Source organism: Poecile atricapillus, chromosome 5 (assembly GCF_030490865.1).
Source record: "Poecile atricapillus isolate bPoeAtr1 chromosome 5, bPoeAtr1.hap1, whole genome shotgun sequence".
Classification (NCBI taxonomy): domain Eukaryota; kingdom Metazoa; phylum Chordata; class Aves; order Passeriformes; family Paridae; genus Poecile; species Poecile atricapillus.
In genome coordinates this window covers 25,600,906-25,613,924 of record NC_081253.1, presented here as the reverse complement: position 1 = coordinate 25,613,924, position 13,019 = coordinate 25,600,906, and the positions used below count along the sequence as shown (strand labels likewise).

At 46.5% G+C, this 13,019-nt stretch overlaps 1 protein-coding gene across 6 annotated transcripts in view; it reads right to left on the bottom strand.

Moving 5' to 3' along the window:
• The window catches only part of NRP2 (neuropilin 2), an 89,228-nt gene that overhangs the window by 31,821 nt on the left and 44,388 nt on the right, over positions 1-13,019 (bottom strand). For all 6 annotated transcript variants that reach the window (XM_058839453.1, XM_058839455.1, XM_058839454.1 and 3 more), the window contains exons 8-12: positions 11,626-11,770; positions 10,975-11,324; positions 9,698-9,842; positions 5,886-6,002; positions 3,196-3,348 (exon numbers count right to left, since the gene is read on the bottom strand). In XM_058839453.1, coding sequence (XP_058695436.1) covers positions 3,196-3,348; positions 5,886-6,002; positions 9,698-9,842; positions 10,975-11,324; positions 11,626-11,770 — 910 coding nt within the window. The remainder of the gene's footprint in view (positions 1-3,195; positions 3,349-5,885; positions 6,003-9,697; positions 9,843-10,974; positions 11,325-11,625; positions 11,771-13,019) is intronic.

The window sequence follows — 13,019 nt, the reverse complement described above, 5'->3', positions numbered from 1 at the left end:
TGTTGCTCCTTAAGCTTGCTAGGTACAGCTAAGGGGAATCTTTCCATGGATGGGAAGCATCTGAAAGTCCATAGAGGGAAAAATCCTGACAATCTCTTATGGAGGCATGGAAAAAGGAGCCAATGGTATTTTCTAGGCTTGGAAAGGGCAGGTAGCAGTTGGAACCATGCTGGGCTTCTGCTGAGCTGAGCACTTTGGGTCCACTTTCACCAATGAGGTCCCCGGACACGTAATGGGAGCCCGCAGGAGAGGACGTGGAGTTAATCCATGGTGCGAAGAGCCCAAGGAACACAGGACTAAAAAAAGAAATGCAGAGCTGCCTGAAAGAGTATCTTGGAAATAAAAATAGTGGAATGAGAGCAGTGGGTGTCTTGTCAGTCTTGAGAAGTTCTCTGTGCCAAAAGACAAGGAGGAATTGCATGCAGCGCATAAAATGAAATTGGGAGATATCTGAGGAATTCAGGCCTGTCTCTCAGCAGACTTTTCTAATCAAGTGCTTCACAGAGGATATTTCACCGTGGTCATTTCCTTCCCCCTCTCTCATGCAGACTGAGCCAGGGCTCCTCCTTTCATTATTATTTTTTCCTTTTTAATTTTAATTTTTGTTTTGCTATTTCCAAAAGAAGTAGAAATGCGTTCCACATAGCTCTTAAAGGCACAGCACACTTTCTTGCTACTGTGAAGCAGCCATGGCCTCTAGCCTGGGCCAGCACCTTTAAATCAGAGTAAATTTGGCTCCAGCAGCCTTGAGTTCCCCTTAACTTTTGCCCTGCCTCTAACCAAGCACAGCTGCTCTCCTTCACCCAACTGCTCACCCCAGGGTGGGGAATTCACAAGCAAAGACCACCCCGAACAACAGCTTTTCATTCCTTGCTCCCTGGAGTCTGAGCGTGAATTTTCTAACTAGAAACAAAGTGCTGGAGGGAGCACGAGGGAAGGGCAGGGGAAGAATGGGGGAGTGTGAACCAAACAATGCTTTGATTCTGTCCCCACCAAGGAGCTGGCATTGCCTCTTTTTCATGTTTCTCCAGTTGCCTTTAAAAGCTCTTTGGGGAGGAAAAAAGCAAATAGTTGCTTCTTTTTGTGTCATGTCTTCTTAATTTCTAAGAGCAGGACCAAAGTGAGGCATAGCAGTGGTGCCTTTGTATTCCAAATCTTCTGCAGCCCTGTGCTGTGGGGGCAAGGCAGCGGATGCCCAGGGATGCCAGGATGGCACACCCTTGCCTGAGGCAGCCAGGAGACAGATCCATGGCAGTGCCAATGCTGATCCCTCAGCCTGTGCTGGTGTTTGCTGCTGGCTTCCCTCACAGCTGGGTAAGTCACTCCAGCCCCCTGGAGCCACCACCTCCTCCTCCTCCCTTGCCCACACAGCCCATGAGTTTCAGGGCAGTGCTGGAGTTCCTGCCTGCAGCCCCTCAGTGCTTCAGTGCCTGACTCTGCACAGCACCCTAAGGGAGAGCTCTCCACACTGGCACAAAAACAGACCACTGAACTCAGTAGGACGACATTCCCCAGCCCCAACAGTGAAACTGTGCAATTCATAACTGAGAAAAAGGAGAAAGAGCAGGAGAAGGGTAAAAACCAGGACTGCGTGCTGCTATCTGAGGCAGCACCAGCCTCTCCTGGGCTACAACAGGATCTTCTAAGAAACTATGGCCAACTAATTGTAGGGAGGCTCAGGGGAGAGGAAATGAAATGAAAAATTGAGTCTGAGTTATAAAAATAAGTAATTTTTATCCTACTTGCAGGAGACTTATATTAATTAAACATTATTACAGTGAATGAGATGGGGAGGGTTATTAAGTCTGGGGCTGGCTGTAAGTGTTCTCTCCTGTTGCCTGAGGCTCCACTGAGCTCCAGATATTAATCTTCTAAAGCACTCAAATGCTGAAGAGATAAACACTTGAAATATGAAAATATTTTTCTCCATAGCAGACACTGTATCCCTATGTCACGCCAAAGAATTTTTCAGATGTCCATATGGGCTGCACTTACAGCATTACCGTGTCTCTTAGAAAAAAATCTAAGCACCTCAGGAGCTGAAGAGAGAAATGATGTGTGCATTTGTGTGGGGGTGATTTGTGTGTGGAGATGTAGCAGATTCTCCTCTTCCCATATGTTTCTGGAATACATATTTTCCTCTTTAGCACTGCCTACCAGGTGTTGGCTGCATGGATTTCCAACTGGCTGGCGGCACTGCCAATCTGGCCAGCGACTCTGCCAGGTGGCTAACAGGTTTGCCTGAATGTTTGCATTCCGAGACTCAACCCTACCCAGGGGAGGGCGAGGAGGAGCCCACATCGTGCACAGCTCCCTGGGTGCAGGACACACAGACACTGGAATCACCAGGCATCAGGGCAGAGCCCAGGACAGGTAGGATCAGCCAGCTCGCCTGCAGGAGCCTTGACTTTCCCAAGCAATGACTGAGAGTGAAGTGGTGCTACGGTGACACAGTCTACTGTTATAAGGAAATTGGCAAATGTTCTTCATGCCAGCCATGCCACAAAGTCAATGAGGGATAAGGAAAGCATGCTAGTCCTGGCGTGAGTTCCAGGATGTGAAGCTGAAGAACTTGATCTATCAACTGCATTGCCAGAGGCAGGCTCCCTTGCAACCCATGCCAGCACATCTCAGTGAGGTCCTCCATAAATTAGGCTCTGTCACAGTCATGCAAATTTTCTGCTTCCAGAGCATGAGGAGAAAAAGAGCAAAAGTCAAACAGCAAGAAGCTGGCATTTCCAGCATTCTTAGGGCTTAGCGCATCTTTCACTTAGAGGAGAGTGAAATCCAGGCTCTGCAAGCCCAGAGTGCAGAGTAGCTGAAGACTATAGGCAATCTGAGTAACATATGGGAGAGGAAGACATGAATTCTGGGGAAAAAGCACTGGATCCTACAGGGGACATTTGGATCAGGATGTGGAACAAAGCTTGGGCTAACCTTCAGAGTCCCATGGGATTCAAAGCCCTGATTCAAGGCTATCTCAAGAGGACAGTTAGTATAATTCAGTGCCAGCAGTCACAGTCCTATAAATAAGTCATGAACCATACAGTAAAGCATCTGAAAGTTTCCATAAAAGAAGTACAGCTCTGCACAACCCTTGCAACTCATGACAGCTGTGCAATAGTCATTCACACTGTTCACATGGACAAAGCCCCATCAGCTTTCTCTTTCCTGCTGTGGTATTAATCATCTTACCAGGCACAGCGTCAGGGCTTGGTTCAGAGTTCCCAATCCAGGTGCCTGTAGGCTGAAAAGACCAGGTATAACCAGTTGCCAAGTCATGTGACCAACCACAAAGGTCTTCAGGAAGATCAAAGTTGCAGTTGAAGTTCGCAGGGAGTTGGAAATCTTAGAAAAAGAAATAGAAGCAAAATAAAGTTGGGTTAAAAAAATGACCTCCCAATGAAGGGTTGCTATTAAAAAACAACCCAAAACTAAAATAGCTGGCAAGCTATCAAAACTGAAGAAAGCATGAAATCTCACTCACACTGCTCTTAACCTGTCTCACATTTCCTCAGCTCCAAGGATCAGCCTTAAGTTCTGCATCATCAAAATGTTCACACCACGCCCTGTGCCTAATCCACCAAACTAAGCAAATATAAAAGCAAGAACCAAATGCTTCCAGACTCTAATCAGCACCTTCTCTTCCTCCCCTAGAGTGGTCAATATTAAATGCCCTTTTAAATGTCTAGGAAGAGTCCTTCTGAGTGCCCCATGCTCAGCAGTTCCTGCCTGGCTCCAAAAGGAGAATCTCAAGTGCTCCAGCAACCCAGCTCCTGAGTGACAGACCTAGCCACTTGTACCAGACGGGAGCTGTCTGTCATCCTGGAGAGCTGTCATTCACTGCTTCCTACCTTCCTGTGGAAATGTTACCAGGGAAAACGTGGGGCCACCATGAGCTCAAGCTTTTGGATTCTGAGTGAGAGAAGCCAGCCTCTATTTCTAGCTGTGCTACGGACTCACCACATGGTCGTTGGGCGAGTCCTTTAACTTTCCATCTTGAAACAGGAGCAGAGTTAATTCCCCTGTGACAACAGCTTTGAAAGCTCTGGAGAGCTTTCCTGCAGAGACAGGGCTGTGGGCAGGCGGGCACATGCCAGGGGCTGCATGTGGCAGTGAGGCAGCTGCTGGCTCCTTCGGCTGAGGGAATCAGTCATGTGTCATGGAGGCTGCAGAAATGAGCTGAATCCATACCAAGCACTCAGCGGACATGTAAGTCTGAGCCTAATTATAGGCCAGGATTTTCCTGAGCAAAGAGGAAGTTTTAAATCACAGTGCCCACAAAATGAGCGATAGCCAGAAGGAGCTGAGTGACTCAAGTGATAGGCATCAGGAGAACTTCACTGCAAGGGGCAGAGGGCTTTTTTTTACATGCTCCCACTCCGAAATAAAACAATGCAGATCATGGATCCTTTTATTCCAATCTAATCTCGTACCCTGGAGAGCAGCATTGTTTCTGTTTGGCTGTCATAAATCTGATTGTCCAGAGAAACACACTCATTGTTTTATGGAGTATGAGAATGAAAATTATTGCTAAAGCTGAGGGAAGCTGACAGGGAGGCTGGTTCCACGCTCCACAGTGTACTCTGCTTGCTCTTTTGCCCTGGATTGCACCCAGGAATTGTGTTCTTGCAGAGACTGTTACTGGCCTAAATTTACTCTCAGCACTTTCCCAAGTGCCTCAATGGTTGCAGGATTGCACAGGCTTATCACTAAGGCAAAGCAATGAGAATCAGGCCCTTTGAGCTACTTCTGCAACTTCCATTTCTAGAACTAAAGTACAGCAGAATCCCCATGGGAAGTGTGAAAAGGCCAATTAATTTTATAAATTTATTTATTTTAGAACTCTTTTTTTTTTTTTTTATCTGGGACTGAAAGCTGAAGTGACAGAAGTCCTCGGAGCTGTCTCAGAGGATAGTTTTTCCTTATGAGATTCTTGTTGAAGTCCTTGTGTAAATGCTCCAGTGCTGAGGCCCAGGCTCTGCTGTTGCACCCAGAGGAATGCATTTCCTGAACACTGCACTGTACAACTAACCTTGCACAGCTCTGTCAAGCCCTCTCCTCTTCATCTGGACATTTCACAACCTTCAGATGCTCACATCCCCCTTGCAAGAAGCAGAAGAATATGATATCTGCTTTTACAGATAGGGATTTGAGGCAGAGAAGATTAGCCCTCCCCCAGCACTGGCTCTAAACAAGCACAGCATAGTCTAAACTAACATTCAGCTTCTTCCACTGTCAGAAGAAGTAGTCAAGTGCTACGGATACCAAACCATTTGTTGTACATCTGACAGCCATCTAAGACTGGGTAGATGAAATCCTGCATGGAGTAAGTGCTCCTCTCTCTCTACTGCCTGCATAAGGAGCCCAGACTATCCTAAATTTTAAGCTGCTGATATTGGGGAGGATGATCCTTAAGCAGATAAGTGTTCAGGACATCAGTCTTCAATACATGTTGTGATTTGCTTTGTGATTTCTGCGAAAGGAGCCCTAAATACCAGGCAGTCTGAATCACCTTCTGAGTTTATGACATCCAGCCAAGAGGTGATCTGGAATGGAGATGGTTCTAAACGGGGCACTAAATGAGTTTCTTCAGGTCATGTAAGGAAGCTGGGAGACCAGCTCTTCATGTCTTGTACCCTAGGGACTGAATTAGTTGCTATCTCTTGCTCTTCCATCCTTCCTTGATAGAACTTATCAGATTTTGGCAGATTTGTTTATGGGTTGGTTTTGGTTTTTTTTAATCCTGGCCTATCACTAATAATATTACTCTAAGCTTTCCAGGAATCAGCCCCATGTATTGGAGTTAATGGGAAGATAAGAGTATTTTCCTAGCTCTTAACCCATCAGTTATTGAGATAAAGATGTGCTGCTCTGATACATACCCTCCTCTTCTCCGCAGCTATCACCACAGTCGGTTGCTTCTGCATCAGTTGGGTAGGGAGTGGTGGTCTCTTCGCTCTTCAAAGTGGGCACTAGTGTCTCTGCAGTGGGCCTGACATCTGAACAAAAGGAGTAGAGAAGCTGTTTGCAACAGACAGTACAAGAAGCCCAGGTAGTAGAAACAACGCAAAAAAATCTTTTTTTTTCCCATGTTCTTATAATGGCAGGAAGAGCTAGAACAAGTATACCATGAGATTTCCACGTGCTACAAATGTCAGCATGGCTTGAACTTCAAGTGAACTGTCTTTCCAGATGGGAGTTCCATGGATTTGGAGTTTCCACTGAACAAACCTCTTCTCTAGACACACATACTACTTTTTCTCTTAATTTTTAAATCTACAATCTACACGGGTGTTGGCAATCCACTTAGCTGTCATTACTGGATAAGTGAGATCACAGGCAGAACATCTTTTTCTTTCATAAAGGCATATGACACGTTGAAAAAACACACACAACATTCCCACCAATTGTGCCAATTTATAAAACAAGTCACTCAAACCCACAAATGATGTAACCGCAAACGGACCCAGAGGATCCCCTAGTGAGCTCTGGCTCACTGCAAAAAGCATCTGGTTTCACACTCCAGGCTCCTGACTATGCTTTCAAAGGGTCTCTGTCCAATTTCCCTTTCTCTAACGTGACCCATGTGTAGCAACCTCCAAGCAGGTGTCAGGGGAAATTTAAGCAAGAAAGGGAAGGATATTAAGATCAACAGTAAATGACATTAGGTTCCAGCAAACTCTCCTTTTATGGGTGCATTAAGTGGAGTACAGCAGACTTGATTCTTTCCACTTTTAGAAAGAGGCAGCTTTGCTCAGTTATGTGTGATTGTGTTTCTTTGTCGGCACCCTTCAGGATATCATTTAATAAAGCCAGAAGCAGGAGGAAATGGCTAAATACATTGAATATTTTCCATAGGCCCCTTTATGCCCTTTTATTTTCCTGTTATTAAACATGTTGTACATAAATTCCCTGGGTTTTTGTACTTTTTTTTTCTGCTGTCTTTTGTTCAGGATAAAATACCAAATAACCTCAAAGTCTTTTAATTTGTAAGTTCAAATTTGTTACAACCCCATAAAATTCCAAATGCAACCAAGAAGCAAATTGCAAGCAGCCAGGCTCAGAAAAATGTCATAAAAAAAGAAAATAAAAGAAAAAGCAGCAGGTGAAAGCAACGTATCAAAAGCTGGAACTTATTTAGAGCTGGTACATTTTTTTAGGTTGTTGTTCCTGTGTATCAGGATTTATAGCTGAAATGTGACAATGTGGAAGGACCTTGAAAGCCAAGTCCCATATGGGACACAGATGCTGAGCGGATGTAAATCAACAGTGTTGCATTACCCTGGACAAGCCGCAGAAATAGATCTTGAAAAATCAGTTACCATGGCAGAGCCGCAACATGATGGTTACAAGAGATAATGAAAATAACAGGCAGGACAGCGTCATGTGTGAAATGGAAAGTGAAAAAGAGAGGTCTTGCTCGCTTTCTCGCTCCTCCCTGGCCCTGCAAGTGTCTGTTCGACTGGTGGTAACTGCTAATCAAAATGCAAAGTCAGTGAGCAATTGAAACCAGATGTTTGGAACTTCAAAGGAGAGAAACCCAGCTGCAAGTGAACATTCATCATTCTCCACTCTTCAGAAGAAAAATTTTGGCAGGTCTTTGAAAGAAGCCAATTGCTGACTGCCTGCTTCCCAGTTTTTGAGTTAGTAGCCAGCTAGTTTGTGAGCCCAGTTGCGGCTGTTACCTGTTTAACTCAGTAATTAAGATGCTTGCTGCTGATAAGAAATAGAAATACCTGGGCAGGGTGCACATGGGCTTAGACCCTTACTTGAAAATATTTGTAATCATCTTGTTTTAATTCATTTCTTAATGTTCCCTAACAAGTTCAATTGCCTGGGTTTTCACAGCCACTTTCGTAACACGCCTGGGTTCTCCCAGCAAAGGAGGGCCCTGTCTGGGGATTGTCAGGGCCTGCTGCATGTAGCCTGCCTGGATTATGCATGCAGATAATGCCATGGGCTATCTCTGCTCCCCAGGTTGCATCAGGGATATAAATGCTTTTTATAACATGGTGAATCCATAAGATTACAAGCTCTACTCTGATTACAAAGCTGAATGCCTGTAGATTAATAAAGCTACGGATATTTATGACCTGGCAGTTGAGTTTCAAAATTACAATGTGCAAAATTATTACCCAGACTGGAAAATGACCATAAAGCACCTTGCCTGGAAAAAACATGTGCTGTTGCTACTGATATTGAAAATGAGTGTGGACACACGTGTAAAAGAAAATTTGGGCCAAAAATAGCACAAGAAGTTAGAGACGACAAAACACTCTTATTCTCTAAGCCAGAGGAGTGCAGCGGAAGGGCTGGCATGCACATGGCTGGAGGTCCTGTGTGACTGCCTCCCTCTGTGGCAGTGATGCAGTCTGTGATGCACCATCCAGCAGTGGTCTGCAGAGACCTGGCAGCTGGACACTCCTGGGAGCTGCAGGAAGCAGCAGTGTGGCAGCTGCCTGACCACTTCTGCATACAACCCTCAGCTCCTGCTTCTTGCACCTGCTTCTCCCACAACATCCTAAGATGTTGTAAGATTTAAATTAAGATCTAATCTGATTTAAAATTTGATAATTTACAATGGATTTCCAGTCCAGGGGGATATTTACTGTTGACTTCAAAAGTAAAAAAATTATTGTTATTAATAGTGTGTACATGTGTTGTGTGATTTGCTGTAAAGTGTTTGCAATGCATCTTGCAGCATGTCACAGGAGGAAATGCTAGTAGACTGCACAAGAGGGTAAAAAAAATCTCTGTATCTTTCAAGCTTCCTAGAATGGGAATTCTTACAAGAAAATGCCTTCTACAGATGTGTTTTTAAAATGGAAATCATACCTCTTTATCACTGACATCTGGACTCCAGATTCATACATGAGCATATTATTAAAAAATAAAAGATTAAAAAAGAGGACAACTAGCCGCTGGCACTGCAAAGTTGGCATCAGACCCAATGACCCTTTGGGTGCATTTTTTGCTTTTGGGGATGAAACTATGGAGAAATCAATTACCACTGAACCTCAGAGGGTCAGAGACACAACCTCTACTGATCCCAGTGAGTGTGTGAAGCCATTGTTCATTTCTGTATTAAACGCAATGGGGGCTGAAAGGCATACCATGTGTGAAAAACAGGTGGGTGAGAGTGAACAAATTTCCTGGGTCTTAGGGATGTTTGTAGAGATGTCATAGAGTTAACTCCCCAACCTTGTCTGCAAAAAGGTTTCTGCATTGGGTTCAGTGAGAGAGGGACTGTTGTTTCTACAGCAAAGCCTTGTTGTGGCAGCTCAGGATATGAAGTATGGGTCACTGCACCTCTCCTTCTCCTCCTACTTTTTGTCTTATTATTTGGACTAGAGTGCCCAAATGTCCTCTAACATAAGAGACTGTGAAAGACTGCACAATGTCCAGATCTGCAAGGAGTGTGAAGGGAGTTGAGGACAAATTCTGCATGGGGTTCTGTGTCAAAGCTTGGAGTCCAAACACTGCTGCTACATCCTGCATCAAGGCCAGTTCGTTTCAAGGTGGAAATAAGAAAAGGTGAAGCCAAACCACCCTCCAGGTGCTGCCTTCATGGCTGCAGTCTCTCTGCCACAGCATGGCTGAGGTAGGACAGCAGGAAATAACCTTAAGTTTGCACCTTGCTGGTTTAGTGCTTGGCCCCAGAGCAGCCAGTGGGCAGAGGTGTAGGGGTTCCTACCTGTCCAGTCACAGCCCAGCACCTCCAGGCGCATTCCTATTCCCGCTGGGGACCACCTCTCTGGGTGCACTCGGATGTACTGGGCAGGAACCGGGTCAAACCTCCGGACTTCAGGGATGTCGTAGTGGATGTTGCCCTCAAAAAGCTACAGAGAGAAAGAGAGAGAGAGAAAAGGTAAGAGATGTGTGCATTTCACATGCTCTTAACCAGATTTGATATTCTGGGTCTGGCAAAACGTAGCCACAGTTTGAAGTAGTTTAGCTGCCTGACTCCAGGCCATTGAGCCCAGCTAAGCAGAATTTGGGCTGTTTCTTCTTGGTTTCAAGAGGACCAGCCAGGCTATTTCTAAGAAACTTGCACAATCTTTCCTGGCCTCTGCTCAGAATCCAGGGGTTAGATTCTGATCCAAGCCATGCAGGGGAAGCCTGGGGAATATCCACCAACTTCACATACAAATGAGATCAGATTTGTCCTTTGCAGAATAAAGAGGCTACTGCATGTTCTAGGATGGTGTAAATGCTTGGTTTTCCTCACAGTCCAAGAACCGCTGTTTTTCAGCTTACATACACAAGCTAAAGTCTGTGGGGAATAAACAGAGGGCTATAGATAGCATCAGCCCTCATTTGAAGGATCAGGAAAAATTAAAATTTACCCACATTTTAAGCAGAAGAGTATGCATAAAAACAGAACAGGCAGTAGCAGAGAATTTATTTATTCCACAAGCCCCCTGCCACTCCCACACCACTAAGCAGAAAGATTATGGGGAACTCCAACGATAAGGAAAAAATCTGGGGAATTTCAGGGTCACATCAGTGTGGCAAAGGGACTTCAGATATAGAAAATTTGCTAAAGAGGAGTTGTGATTCATCTTCCTCTTTCAGAGGTACACACCACAACAGCCACATCTTTCCCCTTAAAATATGTAATTAGTTAGTGTAAAACGTAATTGTTTTACATAAAAAAATAATAAAATACACAATCTTTTGGACTCTGACCTGCAGGAGCTGGGAGAAGCAGCAGGTGATGTCCACTTCTCCATGCCCGGTCCACAATAGAAAATGAAAAGAAATTGCCATCCCATGGGAAAGCTGGAACTTATGGCCCCTAGTACAGATTTGGAGCAGCACCAAGCAACACAGCCTTGGATTTCATGGTGACAACCCCAAGCTCCCAAGGTCTCTGTGGAAGTGGACAGGCAGTTTCCCAAAACCCCATCAGACAGACTGAAGCTAGTCAGAAACATGTCCAGTTTTGCAGCTGCTCTGGGCAGTACCTACCTTGGCTTGCATTGTTTTGGGGTCCTGGATGAAGTCCCAGTCCTTTCCATTCATGCTGTAGGCCACCTTAAACTTCTTCACAAAGGAACGGGACTCAGTGGTGGTCACGCTGTCGCCTCCACGGGCCCCCTGAATAATGACGCCTTTGATGTTCTTTGGGACACCAAGGTCCACCTGCAGCCACTCCTCCCCAGGCTGGGCTTGGGGCACACGGGGAAACCAGCCCGAGCGGCTGCTCACCAGGCGGGCCATGCTGGGGGACCAGTCATAGCCTCTGATGGAGGAGGCAGAGATCTGTGAGTCAGGAATGAGGCCAGAAAGCATTCCCAGCAAGCTGGAGCAGGGAGAATCTGCAGGGAAGGAAAGGCCGTGGACAGTCAGGATAATTGGAGGGAAGTGCTCGTGGTTCTCCTGACAGCATTAAGCTCTGGACACTAAACCAATACCAGCACTGGGCATTTCCCCCTCCCTCCAGGACTTGGAGTCCTGTCCTTCCAAGTGCATCCCTTGCGATGGATGTGTCCATGCTAGCCACAGTGTCACCACTCCCACCGCAAGCAGCCACGACAGTGGCAAGGGACAGCACCCTGGGACAGGCTGTTGGAGGGACAGAGAGGAGCACTGAAGCCAAGGGGAGGAGGGGACCCTCACCAGTGATGCGGCAGCCATACAGCTCCAGCCTCAGGGCGATGCCGTTGTGCCAGGTCTGGGGACGGATGCGCACGAAGCGTGTGAGCACTGGGCTGTGGATCTTGTTGAGAACCACCTCTGTGGCATCCTCATTGGCCTGAAATGTCTGCAAGGGAAGGGAGGCACAAATGTACATTTGCACACACTGTTACATCCTCACCAGATAAGCTGTCAAAATAATCTCAGCAGGAAAACCAAGGAAAAGTTTTCTGGTTGGGGCCAGCCTCAACCAGGGCAAGCACCAAGGGCCAGCAGGGAGATGTGAGCTGCTGTCAGGACAGCATGGTGGACAGACTCACCTACCAGGCAGGAGGGCCAGGAGCTTTCTGCCTGAATGCCTCTCACAGCACTTCAAGGCACCTCAGACTATCAGGCCTCAGCTGCTTCAAGGCAGCCCCCAGACCTAGATCTGCTCCAGCACAAATGACCAGATGCCCCCAAACAGGCTGACATCCTGATGCATCCTTGCACTGAGCTCCACCAGGAAACATCATGTGCAAGCAGTGGTGTGAGCAGGAAGGATGCACCTCTGCCTGGGGTGAATAGCTGCTGCCTCAGCCAGCCCCTTGCCTTTGCCTCTCCCGTGCATGTGCAACCTGCCACAAGGAGACAGCTTTTCGAGAGCTTGTGATCCCACATGGTATGAAAAGGCTGCTGCCTTACCAGATGGCCATAATCAATAACTACCAGATGGATGTTAGATCCACCTCTTCTGCCCATTTTTTAAATAGGCCGGACAAGGACTGGATATATGTGTTTCTATTTTAGGCTGCAAAGTCATTATGGGAAAAGAAAGGGAGGGAAAGAGGAAATACCCAAGGGGAGGCTAATTTTCAACCCTTTCTCTGCCCCAGGATAAAGCACCATAGCTCACTGACCAAGGCTGCAGACATTGCCTGCTTGCACTCCAAGCACTTCAGGACAGGGCTAGACTATCCTCCCATCTCAGCCAGGAACCACATCCACACTGAGATGCTGGCTGGGCTCTTCTGCAAGCTCCCACCACATGTATGTGTACTAAGCACAAGAGTTCCCAGTAAGTTTATCTCAGGAAAGCAGGAGTGTGTAATCTCTGGCACCAATCTCCTGTGGGAGGCAAGAGTCAAACAATTGAGGACAGAAGAAATGGTGAGGCAGTATCCTGGCCCCTTGCCTTGAATAGCAGCTAGGAAGCATTTTGTAAGCCTCCTGTGGCTCTAGGCTTGCAGATGGCACATGTTACTTCTCTTCTCCCAGGATCCAGCATGGCAGGGAGTGCAGAGGGTGTTTACAGGGCTGTTCACAGCACCCCAGCTAGCTCTGGGCTGTCTCTGCACATCACCATCCACTCCTTCAGGGCAGGGAGCAGCCACCCC